Source organism: Stenella coeruleoalba, assembly GCF_951394435.1.
Source record: "Stenella coeruleoalba genome assembly, chromosome: 20".
In the NCBI taxonomy this organism is placed as follows: Eukaryota; Metazoa; Chordata; class Mammalia; order Artiodactyla; family Delphinidae; genus Stenella; species Stenella coeruleoalba.
Window position 1 is genome coordinate 26,682,051 of NC_137166.1, and position 22,371 is coordinate 26,704,421.

The 22,371-nt window shown below is 38.6% G+C and overlaps 1 protein-coding gene across 6 annotated transcripts in view; it reads left to right on the forward strand.

Moving 5' to 3' along the window:
- Positions 1–21,074, forward strand: part of CNOT1 (CCR4-NOT transcription complex subunit 1) — a 100,472-nt gene extending 79,398 nt beyond the window's left edge. For 4 of the 6 annotated variants that reach the window (XM_079907378.1, XM_079907377.1, XM_079907376.1 and 1 more), the window contains exons 30-49: positions 124–254; positions 2,765–3,061; positions 3,793–3,933; positions 4,027–4,131; positions 4,726–4,845; positions 6,826–7,017; positions 7,580–7,722; positions 8,173–8,281; positions 8,381–8,550; positions 9,198–9,450; positions 11,409–11,657; positions 12,638–12,801; positions 13,013–13,130; positions 14,281–14,382; positions 15,480–15,653; positions 16,599–16,748; positions 17,419–17,599; positions 19,134–19,266; positions 20,407–20,541; positions 20,720–21,074. In XM_079907378.1, coding sequence (XP_079763504.1) covers positions 124–254; positions 2,765–3,061; positions 3,793–3,933; positions 4,027–4,131; positions 4,726–4,845; positions 6,826–7,017; positions 7,580–7,722; positions 8,173–8,281; positions 8,381–8,550; positions 9,198–9,450; positions 11,409–11,657; positions 12,638–12,801; positions 13,013–13,130; positions 14,281–14,382; positions 15,480–15,653; positions 16,599–16,748; positions 17,419–17,599; positions 19,134–19,266; positions 20,407–20,541; positions 20,720–20,798 — 3,146 coding nt within the window. In that variant the 3' untranslated portion in view covers positions 20,799–21,074. The remainder of the gene's footprint in view (positions 1–123; positions 255–2,764; positions 3,062–3,792; positions 3,934–4,026; positions 4,132–4,725; positions 4,846–6,825; positions 7,018–7,579; positions 7,723–8,172; positions 8,282–8,380; positions 8,551–9,197; positions 9,451–11,408; positions 11,658–12,637; positions 12,802–13,012; positions 13,131–14,280; positions 14,383–15,479; positions 15,654–16,598; positions 16,749–17,418; positions 17,600–19,133; positions 19,267–20,406; positions 20,542–20,719) is intronic. The other 2 variants (XM_079907380.1, XM_079907379.1) reach the window with 1 other exon arrangement.
- The last annotated feature ends 1,297 nt before the right edge of the window (positions 21,075–22,371 follow it).

Sequence of the window (22,371 nt, forward strand, 5' to 3'; positions counted from 1 at the left end):
CACCCTTCCCCGCCATTCAGTTAGTTTAATTAGATAAAGACCACATGATGCCTTGCTAATTTTATAGTAAAGTCAAGAAGTGTGCTCCTTTTATTAGCTCTTATTTTATCTCTCTACATTTAGCAACTTCTACAACACCAGCTACCAGTACCACCTGTACAGCCACGGTTCCACCACAGCCACAGTACAGTTACCATGACATCAATGTCTATTCCCTTGCGGGCCTGGCACCACACATTACTCTAAACCCGACAGTAAGTAAACACCACCCTATTCCTAAATTCCTACTTTGTGACAAGGTAAACTGGTTACTTTCCCATCCCTCTTCCCCTTCCTTCTGGATTCCTAGGTTGTAGGCTTTTGTGGCAGAGAGTAGGGATCATGAGTTGCTGTGTAGTATAGCTGAGATCTTTTTTCTACTCTGAAAGTAAGTCGTGATCAGACATCACTTATATTGGCCCCTCATGTCCAAACCCATGATAATTAAGTAAGCTGCCAGTATAATCAAAGTCTCCAAGTATTCCTTATATAGTCAGAAGATGCTTAGTGTATACCATAGGTTTTTGTTCTTTCTTTTTATTATTATTGTATTTTATCATTATTATTTATTTATTTTTGGCTGTGTTGGGTCTTCATTGCTGTGCACAGGCTTTCTCTAGTTGTGGCGAGCGGGGGCTACTCTTCGCTGCTGTGCACGGGCTTCTCATTGCAGTGGCTTCTCTTGTTGTGGAGCACAGGCTCTAGGTGCGTAAGCTTCAGTAGTTGCAGCACGTGGGCTCAGGAGTTACGGCTTGCGGACTCTAGAGGGCAGGCTCAGTAGTCGTGGCACACGGGCTTAGTTGCTCCGCGGCATGTGGGATCTTCCCAGACCAGGGCTTGAACCCATGTCCCCTGCATTGGCAGGCGGATTCTTAACCACTGTGCCACCAGGGAAATCTCCAGGTTTTTCTTCTTTATTATCGTGTCACCTTAGTCTTGCATTAAGCCATATCTTTTGGAAGATAGCTGGAACTGAGCTGGTGTGTGCATGTGTGTGTGTGTAAAGTCTCCAGGCCAAGGTCTGGAAGTGGACTTAGTACGCTCAGTTATGTTTCTGTGGCCTGATTCTGTGAGATTGTCTGTTCTTAACTTCCCATCAGTCCCTTTTTCCTATACTTAAAGGTAGTATTCTACTCTGTATATTGAGGGTGATGATTGCTTGTTTATCCTCATTCTCTTATTCTGCTTAACACAGTTGTTTAGTTCAAAATCAGATTTCATGGTCTTTGCTTTTTAGAAATTGAAACAGTCGTAACGTAAATACATTGAAGTTTTGTATTTAAAGGACTTTGAAAGGGTTTTAAAGAGATCATTTTTAACCTGTTTTTTGTTTGTTTTTGCTTCTGTAGATGTGGCACTTGGTTTTTTGGGGGAAAACTAGGTCTAGAAATTATGATTCTCTTTTACAATACTCCCAATAATTGAATATTTTTATAAGTTCATCATGAATATTTTTTTAAGTTTCTTAAAAATTCAGTGAATACCTGGAAGCAGTCTTTCAATGAAGCAGGTTTCAGTGTATGGTAAATTTTTATAAAACGCTTGCTATCTTGAAAATAATAGTTTTTGTAGAAAGCCTTTTCTCTTATAGCCATTATCTTGTAATAACTTAATGGAATGTAATCTATAAAAATACTGATTACTACGCTGTACACCTGAAACTAATGTAATATTTTAAGTCAACTATACTTCAATAAAGTTTTTTTAATTTAAAAGACAAAAGTACCATGCAGAAAGTGAGCAGACAAGCCACAGAGAAATGATAGTCCCAATAGATATAACCACAAAGGATTAGTATTTAATGCATATAAATAAACCTGCAAACCAAGAAAAGAACCCAACAGAAAAACTAAAGATATATTTTGTAGAAGAAGAAATATTAAAAGTCATCCAGCATATGGAAAATGCTAAACCTCATTAGCTGTCAGGAAAGTGCAAATTAAAACCACAATATAAAATTTAAAATCCCCCAACTAGGCAAAAATTGAAAGTATGATCATACCAGCTGTTGGTACAATAGAAACGGTTATGCATTGCTGGTGGGGGGTATAATATAATCATTTTGGGGAAAAAAATATGGCATAACCTATTAAAACTGAATATGTGATTTTTTTTTTTTAAGCCTTTTCTCTGTAAACTTGATTCTTCTTGCATTTCCGCATGCTACTAAAGGAGTTTCTTTTCTTTCTTAAACATTTATTTATGGCTGCGTCGGGTCTTAGTTGTCACACACAGGCTTCTTTCTAGTTGTGGCATGCGGGCTCCAGAGCACATGGGATCAGTAGTTGGCATCACACGGGCTTAGCTGCCCCTTGGCATGGCATGTGGTATCTTAGTCCCCCAAACAGGGATCGAACCCGCGTCCTCTGCATTGGAAGGTGGATTTTTAACCACTGGACCACCGGGGAAGTCCCCAGAAGTTACTTTCTTTAGGAGTACTTGGGCCACAAATTTTGACTAAGCAGGTAGTGTCTTTAAGCATCTTGTAATGAACAGTTTGCCCATTAAATTTTATCTATAATCATGTATCTATCACAAGATATACTGACTACTACGCCTTCTTTGGAGCCCAGGTTGTTTCCTTAGCTTTTCATTGGTTAATTTAAAGTAGAAATTGGTAGTTCATGGTTAACCTTGAAATAATGACAAAAACATGGGTGTGATTACTGATAGAAATTGGGTTGTCTTAGTTAAACAAGCTGTTGACTTGTTTTTTCCTCCCTAGATTCCCTTGTTTCAGGCCCATCCACAGTTGAAGCAGTGTGTGCGCCAAGCAATTGAACGGGCCGTCCAGGAGCTGGTCCATCCTGTAGTGGATCGATCAATTAAGATTGCCATGACTACTTGTGAGCAAATAGTCAGGAAAGATTTTGCCCTGGATTCTGAGGAATCTCGAATGCGAATAGCAGCTCATCACATGATGAGGAACTTGACAGCTGGAATGGCTATGATTACTTGCAGGGAACCTTTACTCATGAGCATATCCACCAACCTGAAAAACAGTTTTGCCTCAGCACTTCGTGTAAGTTGATTATTTTCTTGTTGTTGTATAAAACTCATTATTGCTTATCTGAAAATGTTCCTTTTCCTTTGCTAGTAACAGTGAGCATTTCCACTTATAATAGTTACCATATGTATTTGATGTCCTCCCCTTTAGACTGTAAGTTCTGTGAGATGAAGCATTGTGTCTGTTTTTGCTCACTATTATATCCTTAATAGTGTTTGGCAGATAGTAGATACTCCAGATATTTACTGGTTTAAAGAAACTAAGGATTTTTTTTTAAAACTGCCTAAGTTAACAGTCTTGATTCTGTTTACCATGAAGAATTTAGATTTAAAGTACTTTGGAGTAGAACAGTACAAAACACCTTAAAGTGACTCTGTATGTCTGTGTGAACACACACACCACACAGACACACACACACACACACACACACACTCTTCAGGTAACTCAGTTATTAATTTGGGGTCTCATATGTCATGGTTAATAATGCCTTTGTTTACTGCTTTACTGCTTTCATAGTGTTCACCATCTTCACAGAAACCTGGTAAGATGTTCCAGTTGAGTAGTATTTTCATTTTGTAGATGAAGATTGTTAGACTATTTCATGGTCACAGCTAATGAGTCATACATAGAGTTGAAACTTCTAAAATTAATTTGTCTAAGCACTGCATTTTCTATTATCCCATCTATCTGTTTCATCTACTCACAGAAAACTTTAAATTTTTTTCTGTCTCTCCCCCTCCCAATAGACTGCATCCCCACAACAAAGGGAAATGATGGATCAGGCAGCTGCTCAGTTAGCTCAGGACAATTGTGAATTAGCTTGCTGTTTTATTCAGAAGACTGCAGTAGAAAAAGCAGGCCCTGAGATGGACAAGAGATTAGCAACTGTAAGTGTTTAGCATTTGCCTTTTAAGTATTTTGTTTTTCCATTTAAGAAAGTGCCTCATAACAAGAACCTCAGTGACTTTTTTTGTTTGCAGGAATTTGAGCTGAGAAAACATGCTAGGCAAGAAGGACGCAGGTACTGTGATCCTGTTGTGTTAACATACCAAGCTGAGCGGATGCCAGAGCAAATCAGGCTGAAAGTGAGAATTGGGGGCTCTGTCTCTCCCTGCCCCATCTTTGTTTTCTTTCTGTTCTTGTTGCTTAACTCCTCACCAGGACTAGGATAGGGGGTTTAAATGCTGTTTCTGAGAAAGCATTTCATTTCACTTAAAGGTTACCTGTGGAGAAGACATAGAAATAGCTTAGATGTGCCCCCCCCCATTATTGAAGTGCCTTTTAGTTTTTGTTTCCCAACTTGGTCTTCCCTTCTGATACTTGAGTTTTTATTGCTAGTTGGTTGTTGGTGAGAAGACAATGTTGAGAAATTTTATCATTTTTACCAGCTGCACTGGAGAATTGCACTGGCAGCATGGTCCTACTTGAGTCATTTCCCAGTGGAAAAGCTCTTAATCTATAAATAAGGGTGACTCTAACAGGTCTCAGGGAAATAGGAAACACTGAACTGTGTGCACGCACATGCATGCATATTCAGTCATGCTATTAAATGTTGTAATGACTCCTGTGTCCCTTCTCAGAACCCCTGTGCTTACTCCCATGCAAAATTTCCACTTTGATAAAAAGGTTTCCCTTGATTGTGAAGACGATCTTGTTAAAGTAAGTTTTCTTCTTCCAAGGTTGGTGGTGTGGACCCAAAGCAGCTGGCTGTTTATGAAGAGTTTGCGCGCAACGTGCCTGGCTTCTTGCCTACAAATGATTTAAGTCAGCCCACAGGATTTTTAGCTCAGCCCATGAAGGTAAATACTCGTCTTGGATTAAATTGAGTAATTTACAGTTTAATTTGAATGTTTTTTGTCAGTTAATCTATCACTGGTTCCCGGGAGCTTAAGTTATAGGGAAGAAGATTACCCACGGTTGTTGAGTTGTATAGATATTCTTTGTATCACATCAGCATGGCATTCGGGAATTTTTTTAACTCCATGAAGTTGATTTAACTTTCATGTTTGGCCTAACTAAAGGAATTTACGTGGTGACCTCATGGCTTCCCCTGTTCTTTGTAAAAACGTTTCCTAAAAATTTGAAATGGTATTTAAACAAAAGTTGAAAATGTAAGGGGAAACATTTTCCTTTTGAACCATTTGAACATAGGTGCTGATCTTGATGGCCCAGTCTCTTGAATTCTTTGGTCTGTGTTTCCTACAAAGACGTTTTTCTGTGTGACCATTGTATAACCATTGAAATCAGGAAGTTAACACTGATACCTTAGTATCCTCTAATCCTTAGACCTAATTCACGTTTTACCAAGTGTCCCAGTATTCTTTTTTTGTAGTAAAAGGACCTAAATCAGAATCACGCATTTCAGGGAATTCCCTGGCGGTCCAGTGGATAGGACTCTGTACTTGTACTGTGGGGGCCTGGGTTCAATCCCTGGTCAGGGAACTAAGATCCCGAAAGCTGTGTGGCGCACCCCCCCCCTCAAAAAAAGAACCACACATTTCATTTAGTTGTTATATTTAAAATTTTTCCCACAGGTCAGTCTACTCCAGCTCCTTTTCTCATCTTCCCATGGCCTTCCACTTTGATTACAGGCCAGTGATTTTATAGAATAACCTGATTTGGGTTTGTACAATATGTTCTCAGGAATAGATTCAGGTAGTACATCTTTGATAGTAATACCACAGAAATGATGCTGTGTTCTTATTCTGTCCTATTAGGTTTTGACAGTTGGCCCGAATACTATATTTTCCATGGTTTGGATTATATACTTTCATAGGCTGCAGATTAGATGCTACAAGTGGTGCTGCTCTCAGCCTTTCCCATTATTTATCACGCTCTTTCATCACTTGATTGTATTGGTGTCTGCAAGGCTTTCCACTATCAAGTAAACAAAACACACTCCCACCAGTGCTTGCTTTGCACTGCACCACTTAGTGGCATCAAGACCAAACAGTTCAGGAAGGGGAATGGAAGAGCCCCTCCATGTTTTGATGAAAAAAAGAGAGAGAGAAAAAAAAATAAGGGTAGTTAATATACCAATAGACTTTTTAAAAAATATATATTTTTTTTTGGCTGCGTCAGGTCTTAGTTGCGGCACGCGGGATCTTTAATTGCGGCACGGGCTCTTCGTTGTGGCGTGTGGATACTCTCTCTAGTTGTGGTGCACATGCTCCGGGGCACGTGGGCTCTGTAGTTGCAGCACACGGGCTCTCTCGTTAAGGCTCGTGGGCTCAGTAGTTGTGGCATGCAGGCTTAGTTGCCCCATGGCATGAAGGATCTTATTTCCCTGACCAGGGATCGAACCCTTTCCCCCTGCATTGGAAGGCGGATTCTTTATCACTGGACCACCAGGGAAGTCCCCCAGTAGACTTTTTTTTTTTTTAATTTTTATTTATTTTATTTTTGGCTGCGTTGGGTCTTCGTTGCTGCACGTGGGCTTTTCTCTGGTTGCGGCGAGCGGGGGCTGCTCTTCGTTGCGGTGTGCGGGCTGCTCATTGCAGTGGCTTCTCGTTGCAGAGCATGGGCTCTAGGCGCACGGGCTTCAGTAGTTGTGGCGCATGGGCTTAGTTGCTCCGCGGCATGTGGGATCTTCCCGGGCCAGGGCTGGAACGCATATCCCCTGCGTTGGCAGACGGATTCTTAACCACTGCACCACCAGGGAAGCCCCCCAATAGACATTTAAATTGCTACCTGTGCCAGTGGAAAATCTTTAATTTTTTTCCTCTCTCTTTTTTTTTTCTTTCTCCCCTCTCCTTTTTTGGTTATTTCCTCCAAAACAGCAAGCTTGGGCAACGGATGACGTAGCTCAGATTTATGATAAGTGCATTACAGAACTGGAGCAGCACCTTCACGCCATCCCACCAACTTTGGCCATGAACCCCCAAGCTCAGGCTCTTAGAAGTCTTTTGGAGGTTGTAGTATTATCTCGAAACTCTCGGGATGCCATAGCTGCTCTTGGATTGCTCCAGAAGGTTAGTTCTTAAACTGTTAATTTTAGAAGAAACTAGGTTTGTAAATATCTAGTGACCTGCACCATTATCTACTTAAGTTATGCTTAAAATTTTAAAAATTAATATAAAGCAAGTTGTGTTCTGTAATAAGTAGATGATTTTCTCCAGAGTAGAGTGTTGTAAATAGTTACAACAGTAAAGTGTGAAATCTTCTCTTTTTTCCATAAAGGTAAGATTTTCTGGAATTATTATTTAAGAAACTTTGAAAGATAGTCCTTTAGATTATGAGGGACAGTTGATCCAAGTACTTGGGTAAGGGGTAGGGTATGGGGCAGCATTAGGTTATTACTGTGTAGGGACAGTGTCACCTTTCTTGACAGGGAAGAGCACTAAGCATGGACTACAAAGAACTCAGAGAGTGTGTGTGTTAGGCAAGTGAAAGGGATTTTAGTGAATGGAGAGATTGTTAACTTGTGGCTTTAGAAGGTATGTTGTACTTTGCATTAAGGTTTGGTTATTGACTTTGATAATTGGGCTGAATACTGTATTTTCCATGGATCTGAACACTTTTTTTCTTCCATAGGCTGTAGAGGGCTTACTAGATGCCACCAGTGGTGCTGATGCTGACCTCCTGCTTCGCTACAGAGAGTGCCACCTCTTGGTCTTAAAAGCTCTTCAAGATGGCCGGGCGTATGGGTCTCCATGGTGTAACAAACAGATCACAAGGTCAGTAGCCATCTTAGAAGAGTAATATTTAGTGAACTGCTTTCTCACATACATGACCCTAAATACTGAGAATTGTTGAATGTTTGTTCTTTTTCTGTCTGGTGCCCATGATGGATACAGAAAACCAGTACCTTGTTTTGGGGACTAAATGATAGATCATGGATTTTAAAAGGTTTCAGTGATTTCATAGAAGTGATGTTCATAAATAAATAATGTTTTAAATGGAATGCTTTGTTTTCTAGACTTCGAGAACAAAGCTTGTGTTTTAACACTGGGTCGTCTGTTCTACTTCTTTACTGGTTATTTTGAATCTTGAAAACTGATTTTTAGTTGGTTCTCAAGACATCCTTAATTTGGAACAAGTTACCATTTAATAAAATGGGCTCTTTATTTTACCTGATATATAGTATGGTTAAGACTTTATGAATAAAGAAATACTGACTTTTCTAGGTGCCTAATTGAGTGTCGGGATGAATATAAATATAATGTGGAGGCAGTGGAGTTGCTAATTCGCAATCATTTGGTCAATATGCAACAGTATGATCTTCACCTAGCTCAGGTATGGAAGGAATTAAACAGGAAAAGTGACCTCTGGTAGTTCAGAAGTGTGTTTGCTGTAAGTGCTGTCTTTCTTACGTTGTGCTTTCTGTGTTTCCAGTCAATGGAGAATGGTTTAAACTACATGGCTGTGGCATTTGCTATGCAATTGGTAAAAATCCTGCTGGTGGATGAAAGGAGTGTTGCCCATGTTACTGAGGCAGATCTGTTCCACACCATTGAAACCCTCATGAGGATTAATGCTCACTCCAGAGGCAATGCTCCTGAAGGGTGAGAAGAAAATGCTTTGGGATTCTTGTGTATTCAGCAGTCTTTAAGAGCTTAAGAAATGACTGTATAGATTTAGTAACGTTACCTGTTATATAACTGCTTTACCTACCACATATGGTAAGCTTTGGTGAGGCCTAATATTGTCCCTTGAGATATGAAAGCTTGACTAGCTGCCAAGCCTTCTTGCTGTAGAGCAGTACATACAGCACTAGATTTGGTGTCAAGAGTCCTCTGTTTAAGGCCTGGCTCTGCTGCTTAAAATCTGATTTTAGGCAAGTCGACTTACCCTCCCTAAGCCTGTTTCTTGTATAAAATGGAAATAATATCTTGAAGAACTGTTGAGAATTAAGATGAATAACACAAAGCATGGCACAATGCAGTGAATAATTTTTTGACCACGAACATCAGCTCCATTTCATTGGGCATCGTTTTGTTGTCAAGAAGTGACTTAAGTCAGTCATTTGCACATTATGTCCTCATGAGTAAACAGATATGAAGAAACCGAGGATAGTTTTGTTTAAATATGGGAATGGTAAAATTATCATCACTCTTGTGGTCTCTCTTAAATAAACAAATTGTCCAACTTGTATGTCTGTGAAATCACAGCCACGAATAGACTGATTTTCATTCTGGATTTATTGTACTAGATTGCCCCAGCTGATGGAAGTAGTGCGATCCAACTATGAAGCAATGATTGATCGTGCTCATGGAGGCCCTAACTTTATGATGCATTCTGGGATCTCTCAAGCCTCAGAGTATGATGATCCTCCAGGCCTGAGGGAGAAGGCAGAGTATCTTCTGAGGGAATGGGTGAATCTCTACCATTCAGCAGCAGCTGGTCGTGACAGTACCAAAGCTTTCTCTGCGTTTGTTGGACAGGTAGAGCTTTTGGAAAGAAAGGTGCTTTTTATTCAACATAAGTAGGGTGTGATGCCTCCAATATTAAAGCTCAGTATTATGTACCTGTGGTCAGTTACCTCCATACTCATGTAAACCAAAAATGTCACCATCATTACTGTTAAATTGATACTATTTATTTTCCCATCATTGGTCACTAAGCAGTAAAGTCAACATTTCCCATCCCCTTTAGTTCTTTTTGTCCGATTTCAGTTGTCACAGCTACAAAGTACAATGGGTCAGGTAATGAATAATGAAACTGCCAAATGTATATAGTAATTTTACCAGTTTGATAATCAGCAGTGATGGGATACGGGCTAATCTGTACAGTTCTTATAATAGCCCATGTTTAAAAAGTAAAATAATGAGTACCCTGGTGGTCTAGTGGTTAGGATTTGGTGCTTTCACTGCAGTGGCCTGGGTTCAGTCCCTGGTTGAGGGAACTAAGAATCCTGCAAGCCCTGAGATACAGCCAAAAAAAAAAAAAAAATTGTTTTTTAATTTAGAAGTAAAATAAAACACAACCAAAAAACCTTAAGTATTTAAATGGTGGAGATTTTTATTTTCTAAATTAAGTACCTTAGCTACCTAAAATAGCTTATTTCTGCAGTTCGACCATTGTATTTCTTCAAACTGAGACCAAAGCTTAGGTGTGCCACCAAAGAAAGATGCAAATTAGATCTATTATCAGATAAATGACAATTGAATGTGGAAGAGCTGATTTGAATTTTAGAAGTTGTCAGGAATTGGATTTACTTTTCAAGATGACTAATTTCTTAGTAAATCATACTAAGTAAGTTTCTCCCTTAAAAGAATCGAGGGAATTATAAAAACACACCCTATTGAAAAGCTGTTACTGTATACTTACAGTTTGATTTCTGATTTGGATAGAGGAATTTCAAATCAATTGGTTTTTGTGGTCATTGATATTTCATGGGTATGGATGTGGCACCTGTCTCAGCTCTCTTGTTGGCTTATTTGCTCTTGTTCTCTCCATTTGAAAAAGATAATGTATTATACTTTTCTATTCTCTTTTGAATCCTTTTGAGAATTCCTTTTTTCCTTTTCTGCTCCTTCTTGATCATAGCAGTCCATCCTCATTTCTTCTCCCCCTGCTTAGTTTTTCAGATTTCATTGTACAAAAGTCCCTTTGCTGGCCTTCTGTTTTTCCTAGGGTATATTATTGTCAATTCAGCTGTGTTATTTATTGCTTATCAAGGGACATTTAAATTGTTTTAAAGTTTCCAAGATAATGGTCAAGTTTTCATTCTGGGCTTGGTTTCAGCACTGACCTCCTCCCTCTGCAGCCTTAACGCTTGTTACTCTTTCTTTTTCTTCTTTCATACTAGCGAAATAACTTCTCTGCTCCACTTCCAAATCATATGTCATAAAATTTGTATTTTATCCTTTCTTTTAAGTAAACTTGCCCTTTCTACTTTATCTTAATTTACATTAAAATAGCCAGGGATGATCTGTGAGCATTTTGCTTTGGTACTTACTTACAGTATAAATTATTTGATTTTCCTAGTGCAGCTAGTTGGAGTTTCAAGAACTTTGTTGTTATTAGAAGAAATTATGTGAGAAACTAAAATATATGTAACTTAATCTCTTACTTGGGAGAAATACACATTGACCAGAAAGTCTTAATATGACTTAATGGTTTATTAAAAGTTGGTTTAATTTGCATAATTAACTTTTGAAATTATTGGCTATGGACTGCTGTTAAAAATTGCCATGTTATTATCTCTCAACTCCCATCAAACTTAAAACTGAAGGAAATGTGTCATGGATCCTTAATGTAAAAGTCATTTTCATGACCCCCCCCCTTTTTTTTTTTACAAAGTAAGAATCAGAAATGTGACAATAGGATTGAATGAAAGAATACTTCTGACATGAAAATTAAAATTTTATTCATGTGTATTATCTCATTGTGCCTTGTAATGTTTTTGTTCCCTTGGTAGATGCACCAGCAAGGAATTCTGAAGACTGATGACCTCATAACAAGGTTCTTTCGTCTGTGTACTGAAATGTGTGTTGAAATCAGTTACCGTGCTCAGGCAGAGCAGCAGCACAATCCTGCTGCTAATCCCACCATGATCCGAGCCAAGTGCTATCACAACCTGGATGCCTTTGTCCGACTCATTGCACTGCTAGTAAAGCACTCAGGGGAGGCCACCAACACTGTCACAAAGATTAATCTGCTGAATAAGGTCTGAAATCCTTTCTTGCCTTAGTCTTTGCACACTTGAAGTCTGTATCAATGGCTCTTAACCCTACAGGGCCCTCAAAACATTTTGTAATATCCCCTTTTCTGTCCAGATACTAAATTCATAGATAATATGTAAATATAATCACTGAATTTTAGAGGAAGAGTATGGTGCCTTAACTGAAAGACACCCCTCCCCTAAAACAAAACAAAAACATATAACGTATTTTCAGTATGTTAATGTTTAGTAATGAGTACACTAGAAAGTATTTAGGTCGTATGAGATTTGCCCCCATGTACAGAATCACTGTGAGTGAGATGGCTAGACATGTCCATTGCTAAACAAAAATTGGTAACTCAAATACCATGAGTGACATTGCAGTTTTCTTGATTTTTCTGAAAAGGAACAAAGCAGAATTTCTGTTTGATTTATGCAGTGGAATTGCTGGAAATTTGAATGTTAAGATAGTGCAAAAATGAACTTAGAGCTTGGTCTCGGATAATTACAAATGGGTTCACATACATCCCCCACTGTTCAGTGATAAAATCAAGTGGAATGCAGGATAGTTCTTAAATATTTCTGCAACCTAATAGCATACCTGACCTTCCATCTACTAAATGCCAAGAGAAGGATAAATCATTTGCCTCTTGTCACCTTTATGTCAGACCAGAAAAATTAGGTTGATTGTGTTAACATGATAAAATATGATGTACCATGCTGATTTCTAGAGCTTTAGAAAAACTTGTGGAAAGTATATATGTCTAGCATACTTTCATATACAGGGGTATGGAGATTCAAAGAAACCATGCAAAATTCTGTAGGGCAAATCAAACCCCAATGCATGGTCCCTTTGGCTACCAGTATGTAATTTTATATTTCCTTTCATGTGGAGCATAACGATGCAAGGTAAAAAAGCATGGCTAGACAGTGGTAAATGAATTATCTTCGTGATTTACAAGCTCTATAATCTGTGTGCTCTATAGGTCCTTGGTATAGTAGTGGGAGTTCTCCTGCAGGATCATGATGTTCGGCAAAGTGAATTTCAGCAGCTTCCCTACCATCGAATTTTTATCATGCTGCTCTTGGAACTCAATGCACCTGAGCATGTATTGGAAACCATTAATTTCCAGACACTTACAGCTTTCTGGTGAGTATTGTTGAATATAATACTGTTAAGGATTTCCTGTTAAGGATTGCTGTTGTAGTGTAGTAAAATTTGAGAAGTAGAACTTCGTGGATTTGAGGCATGTTGATTCATAATGCAGCTTACATGTTGTCCACTTAATTATATTCATGTGTTTTGTTTTGTTTTAACCATATCTAAGCTTGTGCTTCTGACTAAGGTTTTCTTCTTTCAGCAACACATTCCACATCTTGAGGCCTACCAAAGCTCCTGGCTTTGTGTATGCTTGGCTTGAACTGATCTCCCATCGGATATTTATTGCAAGAATGCTGGCACATACGCCACAGCAGAAGGTGTGGCTGCAGTTTATCTCCTACAGATGACGACTGTAACTACCTGGGACTTATTAGCACTCTTAGTCATTCAGTAGTCATTGTACTTCTTTCAGGCTTAGTTGGGAGTTCTTATATTTAATGTGGAGTCAAGTCGTGGAGAAAGGCTCTAACAAGTACTTGACTGCCTCTGCCTGAAAGCCATTCCTCAATGATTAGGGTACTGCTTCTCCAAGTTGTTGTGAGTCTCCTTATGTCAATCTCTTAAGGGATTTTCAAAAAAAGTTGAAACCTTAGAGCACCTCTGTAGACAGCTATGTAAAACTCCGAGTAATGGAACTCAGAAACCTGCCAGTTTTACAGGTTCTCTAAATACTAAAGGCTCTCACATTCAGGGTTGAGGACCACTCGTCTCTACTGTATCTGAAAAATTCAGATCAAATTTGAGTAAAGAGTTTTTAGTCTTAACTGTGATGAGAAGTTTCTCTCCCATCTTGCAATTAAATGGCAAATGAGTACTCCAGGAAGTACCCTTGATTGACCCTTCAGATCAGGAGACTGTAACTATACTGTGTGTTTAGTAAAAAAGAAAGTGAAATAATCCTTGAACGGATTTCATTTTGTTTGACAAATAAGTGCATTCCAGGAGGAGGGAAAATATATTGAATAAAAACTACTTCAAAATGAACATAATTGTTATAATTGGGATATGGTGAGGAGGCCAAGTTTGGGTGAAAATAGAGGATTCATGTTGTAAATTGGATGAGGTTATTTGCCAGGAGTTGAGGAATTGGGAGTGGGAAAATAAATGATTGAGATCCAGGACTTAAAAGAAATTAAGAAAACAGACCCAAGTTTCTCAGTTGGCTACGTGTTTTGTGTTCTGTCTGAAAGTTCCTCCCCCTATTTAAAATGTTGCTACAGGCGCAAGGACCTATATATCCTGGAGTTTCTGGAGCCAGTTTGTTTCAAATATCATTTCCCATTATCTCCATAATTTTGCTTATTCCTTTCTCGGGCCAGTCAGTCTTTAAGAGAGGTGCTAATGTCCATATTCTCTAGCTATATGAAAAGATAATAAAGTCACAGTGTAGCTGCTTGGGCAACGGTTTTGGTGGCAGGACGACAGCTGACTGAGGATAATTATGACTCATACATTTCTTTCTTTCAGGGATGGCCTATGTATGCACAGCTACTGATTGATTTATTCAAATATTTAGCGCCTTTCCTTAGAAATGTGGAACTCACCAAACCTATGCAAATCCTCTACAAGGTAATTAATTTGGAGTTCTAAAATTAAAATAATTAACACTTAAAGCAGTTAAAAACAAACACTTCAGCTGGGAATATGAGGTCTAACGTTTGTTTTTATCATTAAGCTATATATATATATATATATTTGTTTATTTTTGGCTGTGTTGGATCTCCATTGCTGCATGGGCTTTCCCTAGTTGTGTCAAGCAGGGGCTACTCTTCGTTGCGGTGCACGGGCTTCAGTAGTTGTGGCTTGTGGGCTGTAGAGCACAGGCTCCATGGTTATGGCGCATGGGCTTAGTTGATCTGCGGCATGTGGGATCTTCCCAGACCAGGGTTCAAACCCGGGTCCCCTGCATTGGCAGGCGGATTCTTAACCACTGCACCACCAGGGATGTCTCTATCATTAAGCTTTTAAAGTATAACATATATTCAGAAAAGTACAAAAGTCAAACATATTTGCATAACCAGTACTTGATCATAAGGCATTCATACGTTCATATATGTGTATACCAGTTAACTCTTCCAGAAGCACATTAGAATTACTATTTCTTCCCATCCTTACCATACTTGAAATTGTTTTCCGTTTTAGTCATTTTGTCAGTTGTGCAGTAGGATCTCATTGTGGATTTAATTTGCATTTCCTTCAGTTCTTAATGAGATTTTTGTGGCCATTTGGGTATCCTCCTTTTGTGATGTTCTTCCAGCCTTGTGCTCATATTCCTATTGGATTATCTGGGTTTTTCTTATTTATTTTAACAGGGATTCTTTATGTATTCTGGATGTAAGCCCTTTGTTGATGTATATTCAAACATCTACTCTTGTGGCTTGCCTTTTCACTCCTTTAAAAGTAATGTGTCTTTTGAGGGATAGAAGCTTTAAATTTAATGTAGTCAAAATTACCAGTTTTCTTCTTTTATTATATGTTGCTTTTTGTGTCTTGGGTAAGAAATCTTTGCCCATCTCAAATTGCATTCTGTTTTGCACATGCCTGCCTCCTGCCCAAGAAGCCATTAATTCTGGCTTTTACATTTACACTTAAAAAGAAAAAATGCTACTCCCATTTTCTTACTTAATGTAGAAACAGCCAATGTTTTTCTTGTTTTTAAAATATAGGGCACTTTAAGAGTGCTGCTGGTTCTTTTGCATGATTTCCCTGAGTTCCTTTGTGATTACCATTATGGATTCTGTGACGTGATCCCACCTAATTGTATCCAGCTAAGAAATCTGATCCTGAGTGCCTTTCCAAGAAACATGAGGCTCCCAGACCCATTCACTCCTAATCTGAAGGTAAAGTTCTAAACAGTTCAAGGAAAAGCAAGTTACATCTTAGTATTTTAGTCCTTTCTCTAGTAAGTGGGGTATTTGCTGTCCCCAGCACACACACCTACAAGTTGTTGGGTAAGGGTGCTCTTTGGGGGAAGCTGTCATGTTATTAAGCCTGATAAAGTATGATACTGCTGCTGAATATTGATTCACAGTATTCGTCTAGTTGCTGTTTTCAGTTTTGATATTAAATTTAGCTATATTTACAGAACCTCAACCTAGGTATTGGGCCAGTCATTTGCTGGGTGGCCCCAGTGGCACCGAACTGCAGAATAGACACTTGTAATGTCATATTTCACAGGTGTTTTGGATTTGTGTACTTGTGTTTTGTTTAAATTATCAGGAGAGAAGGGACTGTTTTAAAAATCATACCACCCTGACATGGCTATTGTAATTTTTATGTATGTTTTTTTAATCTTTTCACATGCATTTTTTTTTAAAGTAGCAAGTACAATGTCTTGTTCAGCTTGGGGCATCTTTTCAAAGACTAGGGCTCTTGGTGAGCAAGGAATCTCATTCTGTACTCTTGTTTTGAAATCGAATTCCAGGAAAAACACAATTAGTGGTATCAACTAGACTTCTCTACAAAAGGTATCTATCATGCCTTATTTTAAGAATGAGAAAATAGTATAGAATGAGAGATTACTATCATTTTGTATATGGGTACCTTTAATTAGAAGAATCTATTTCTTCTAATTAAAGATGAGTAATAACACTTTGCTGTACAGCATAAATTAACACAACATTGTGCTGTACTTCAATAAAAATTTCTTAAAATATTGATTACTCTTCAAGATGTAAAGTGTATAACTTTAGAAAAACAATCCAACTACTTTCTAGCATAGATACAGTTTGCTGTTAAGGCCTACAGATGCTTCTGATTATGATTCTTGTATTTGTTTGTGGCAGGTGGATATGTTGAGTGAAATTAACATTGCACCCCGGATTCTCACCAATTTTACTGGGGTGATGCCACCCCAGTTCAAAAAGGATTTGGATTCCTATCTTAAAACTCGATCACCTGTCACTTTTCTGTCTGATCTGCGGAGCAACCTACAGGTTAGTGGTTTGACTTAAACTCTTGGTTGTGTCTTTCACTTTGTACACACAGTCCTATGCATGGTCTCTTGTAAGTTAGTCTTTTCAACCTGCTTTAAAGGTTTTAAAGCACATTGTCATTTTTAATGGTTGGATGAGATTAACTGGATTATACATTTTACCAGTGACAAGCTATATAGCTTTGGAAGAGGCAGCCAGGGAATGGACTGGTTTTCTGTAAGAAAAGATTGCTGATAACCATCCCCTGCTCCAAGACTCTTCTAAGTAAATGGATTCTGGTTCAATTGGCTGTATACAAATTGATTGAGGCTGTATTATCTTTCCATACCAAGAAACCACGTTTTTCCCCTCTCCAAATCTTTTTTATAAGTGAGATAGTGCAAATTTTGACTTTATAAACTTTATTTTTGTGCTGGTAACTGTCAAAGCTTTGGTTTCCCAAGGGAAATCCCATTTCTGTTGACACAACTACCCTTGTGCAAGTGTGTATTTGTTAAATAACCTCACAAATTCAAGCAGATTTCTAAAATTTAAGTCACAGAGGATATTGGGAACAGTTCAGCTTTTCTATGAAAGGCATAAAAAGGGTTCTTAGAAATATTGGTGCCTAAATCCGATGCCTAAGTCCTCTGTGACAGTAAGTCAGGAGCTTTCTGTTTTGTTCATTTAGGTATCCAATGAGCCTGGTAATCGCTACAACCTCCAGCTCATTAATGCACTGGTGCTCTATGTAGGGACTCAGGCAATTGCACACATCCACAACAAGGGCAGCACACCTTCAATGAGCACGATCACCCACTCTGCTCACATGGACATCTTCCAGAACCTGGCTGTGGACTTGGACACTGAAGGTGAGTGAAGCCAGCTAGTTCTCAGAGTCAAGATTTGTGCACTTTTTGTCACAGTCTGGTCCCAAAAATACTTTAAGCCACAATAGAGAATGTTCTGTCAATATGGTTATGGGTCTGGCTGGTTATTTTATCTTGAATTCGATAGTATTTGCTCAATGCAGAAGACACAGCAAAGCATAAAGGAAAAAAATCATCCAGAATCCTTACCACATCAGTTAATATTTCAGTATGTATGATTGTAGCATTTTTCTTTTTTAGTGTGAAAATAAACATGTTCTTTTTACTAGCCTCTCTTTAAAAATAGGCTCATGTTACTTTTTTTGTTAGCCTGCCTTTTATCCCAACATTTACTGATGCCTCTTTGCCAGGCAATATGTTAAATATTAAATGTGTAAAGATTAATGAATAGAACTTCCCCTACCTGCTCTGCAAAAAAGTTCACAGTATAATCCTGTTGTAGGTTTGCATCTTGCTTGGTTGAACTACCAATTTTGGTGTTCTGTATAGTAGACGGTGACCAACGATATAGTGCTGCTCAGCCTAACACGCATACACTTTAGGAGGATGACTACTTTTTTTAACTTCACTATGGATTTTTGAGAGGCTAATTTTGAGTATATACTACTTGCCTATTTGTAGGAGGGGGTTTGAGGCAGCTTAAAATCAAGATTTAACACAAATGAATTCCATTACGTCCAGAGCCCAACAAAAAAAGTGGATAGCCTTTAAGTGTTAAAGCTCACTGTGATGGCCTTACAAACCTCAGTAATATCAAGCAGAGGGAGACAACCAAATCCAATTAATACTTATTCCAATAAAGTTTAAACTAGCATTTCTCCAAGTATAGTCTGGGAACCCTTAGTGGATTATCCCCAAGACCCTTATAGAAGGGTCGTGAGGGACTTCCTTGGTGGTCCAGTGGGTAAGACTCCACGCTTCCAATGCAGGTGGCCCTGGTTTGATCCTGGGTTGGGGAACTAGATCCCGCATGCATGCCGCAACTAAGGCCCAGTGCAGCCAAAATAAATATATAATAAATATTTTTTAAAAAAGAAAAAGGGCTGTGTGGTTAAAACTATTTAATAATAAAAAGACATTTGCTTTTTTTCACACTCATGTTGTCACAAGTGTACAGTGACTGTTTCCAGAGGCCACATGAAATAACCATACTGGAACAGATTGAACATAAGGGCAGAAATGAGAATCCAGCAGAATGTGAAACAGTGACATTCTTCTCTAAGTTTCTTGGGGGGAAATACTTAAATTTTTTATTAACAGGTTATATTAATATGCAGTAGGTCTCTTATTTTTAAATAGACTAATTTTTTTAACTACAATTTTTTTAATGTGAAAAATAGTGAAATAAAACCCACAGAAATGAACTCTAGGGCCCTGAGCACTGCTGGTTGAAACCAAAGGATAATTTGAGAACCTATATCAAAAATGCAAATCCATCCAGTCAGAATGTGATTTGTCTTCTCACATTGGCCTTTCAGAGCAAATTCTCGCTAAGCTGGGTTTTCTTAATATCTAGGTCGGTATCTCTTCTTGAATGCAATTGCAAATCAGCTGCGGTACCCAAATAGCCACACTCACTACTTCAGCTGCACCATGCTCTACCTTTTTGCAGAGGCCAACACTGAAGCTATCCAAGAACAGATCACAAGGTAAGAGAGAGGTCTGTTTTTCAGAGGGTTCTAAATGGAGCCTCTTCCCCTTTATTACGAATTCTGAGTGTTTTTTTCCCTATGCATTCCATGTTCACTGAGCATCTTAAATGTGTTAAATAGTTGTGAACGAAATGGGCATGGTTCTGCCCTCCTGATAATTAGTCTGATGGATGCAAAAAAAATCACAAGTAGAGAATTATTAATCACTGCTGAAACAAAAAGTTTTCGACAAAAGGCACAGCATTTTGATAGATCAGGAGTTTTTCTCAGGTGGTGGGGTTAGCATATTTAACCAGTCCTGAAACACCCAGGCCTTTTAAAGGCCATGTTAAAGAACTTAGACTTGTCATTACCTCTGGGTTGGAAGGTTTTAAGCAGGAGAAATAACAGGATCATACGTGTGTTCTACTAATAATAGTTAGGAATCTGTTGCAGATTGCTTGGACTATGTACAGCATTGGAGATCAGGAAATGGGTACATCCTAGTGAGAGAGATATACACAAACTTAAAAAACTGGACCAGACTTGTTAAACTTGCCCCTTCACCTAATAGTAGTTTCTGAGCATTAGTATGCCTTAGGTTTATATACTAAAAATTAACTAGCGTTTTATTATTAGACGTTTAGACGGTAAAAGTCCTATTTTGTGGACTATATAAAGCTTTAGTGAACTTCCTCGAACTTAAATCTTTGTTCTTGTGCTTTATTACATCCTTAGGGTAAATTTAGAAGTAAAATTGGTTAGATCAGGGGATGTGAAGAATTATCCCACCCAATTTACATATGTACTACTAGTAGTAAAATTCTTATTTCCTATTTACTTTCATTGAGTATGTATTCTTTAAGCGATTATCTTCTCTGTGTCATGTAATCTATTATCTATCCTTTACCTTAACTTAGTCTTGTAGGCTCAGTAATGGGAAGAGGAGGGATTCAAACCCACGTTTGTTATGTAATTCTAGAATCCATTTAACCATTCTATAGAAAAGACTTAATCCACCTGCCTTTTGTAAAGCTAACCATTTTTGCATGTAGTGTAATAATCAGGGAAAAAGTGTTAGGAAAAAAGACAAATGGAGAAGTGGTCGTGAATTTGTATGTTTCTGTGCATTGACTAACTTTTTCTTCCCTTCTCCAGGGTTCTTTTGGAACGGTTGATTGTAAATAGGCCACATCCTTGGGGGCTTCTTATTACCTTCATTGAGCTGATTAAAAATCCAGCGTTTAAGTTCTGGAACCACGAGTTTGTACACTGTGCCCCAGAAATTGAAAAGTGAGTTAAAGTAATTTTTAAATTGTTACATTCTTAAGACAGAAGAATGAGAATCATTTGATGGCTCCAGCTTGGGTGGGTGATTAAGAAGGTCATAGTAACCAAAATTAAAAAGACACAAGGTTTTAGTCAGGCCTGAAGTTTTCTCACAAACTTGTTAACTGTCTCCATTCTTCAGGTTATTCCAGTCTGTCGCACAGTGCTGCATGGGACAAAAGCAGGCTCAGCAAGTAATGGAAGGGACAGGTGCCAGTTAGATGGAACCACATCTCTGTTGTAAATTTTGTCAGCCTGGAGGTCCCACTGTACCAAGCTCATAAACTGGCTGAAGATCCTTTCAGCTTTTCCTGACTTTTCCGGCCCTTTGGTCTCGGGTATCTGCCCCAATTACTGTTTTGGGTCAGCTTCCTGTCTACTTGGACACGTTCCAAATTTAAATGCATTTTTTGGACTCCTGGCCAACATTTAGAAGATGCTGTGAATATCATTTTGAACTTGTGTAAATATATGAAAGAGAAAACCTTTGTCTGGAACTTCTTGGGTTTGTGCAAAATGTGTCCAAGGCAAGTAGATAAACTGGTGGTACCTACTTCCCAGCTTATAAATTGAAGAGGCTGCTGATGCCGTGCACTTGTTGGGGCGGGGGTTGGGCATAGCTCCATGTCATCTGACATTCCTGGTGTCCCAAAGAATAGCAGGAAAGCCAGTTTAAATACTATGTGACTTATTTTTTTAAAATACGGATGGGGACCTTGAAAATCACAAAGTTGTTAAAAAATGTGGATGTGTAGAATTTGGTATGCCAGGAAACATGGGAAGAGTTCACAATCGAGATCCCGTGGATTTTTATTTTGCCTCTTCCCCAAATCTAAAGCTGGCTGTTGGCAGAGCACCATTTTCTCTTTTCTGCTGGAGAACACATCCCCTTGGGCCCTGTGAGACACTTCTTTTTATAAAGGGAAGCCAAACCAGGCCTAAAGTTCCCCCATCTCTCTCCTGGTAACTTGTAAACTGTGCGGAAAGGAACCAAATATTATGAATTGCCCTTCCCCATTATCCCAATGAATGGCCATACAGACTAAGCTGAACAACAAAGTCAAAAGGACCAATACAGCCCCTTTTGTAAGGATTTTGAATGTTTTGTAAATGTATTGGTCCATGTGTTGTATTTTGTAGCCTTCCTAGTTCCTGGGCTTTAGCTTCCCTACTTCTTGTATGTGTATGCATACTGTAGTCGAACATTAAAGTCATGACACACACACGAGTCCACTGTGCCTTTCTCAGTAGCGGCCAGTGCTGGTGGTGAGGAGGAAAGTGGACCACGCAGCCTTCCCATTGGGGCCACTGGGGAACACCAACTTTTGCTGAATGGTAGGTTTTCCCACTACCAATCTGGCATCTTTAAACAAGGAAGTGATTTTTGTGTAGTGTTGTTTGCCTTTTCCTTTCCAACAGTGAAAAATTATTGGAGCAGGTTTCTATGATTAAACAGTTTCAAAATGCCCATTTAAAAACGTCCTTTACCCTCATGGTGTTTCAATATTAACATCTTTATTGGAGTATAATCGCTTTACAACGTTAGATATAATTTCGAAAAGAAAAGGAGTAGGTATGTATTTAAAACTTACCTAATATATACCTTACCTTTCATGACTGTCAAGTTTTATGGCCAGAGAGGACAAAAAGTTTCAAGATTAAATAGAAATCTTACATGGGGACTTGAATGTCATTGGTGTCTCTTAAGGGTGAGTTGTGCCATCTAGGCTGCTTAAGGAATTTAAACAATTGCTCAGAGTCCCAGTGACACAGCTTATTAAATCTTCCAACAGG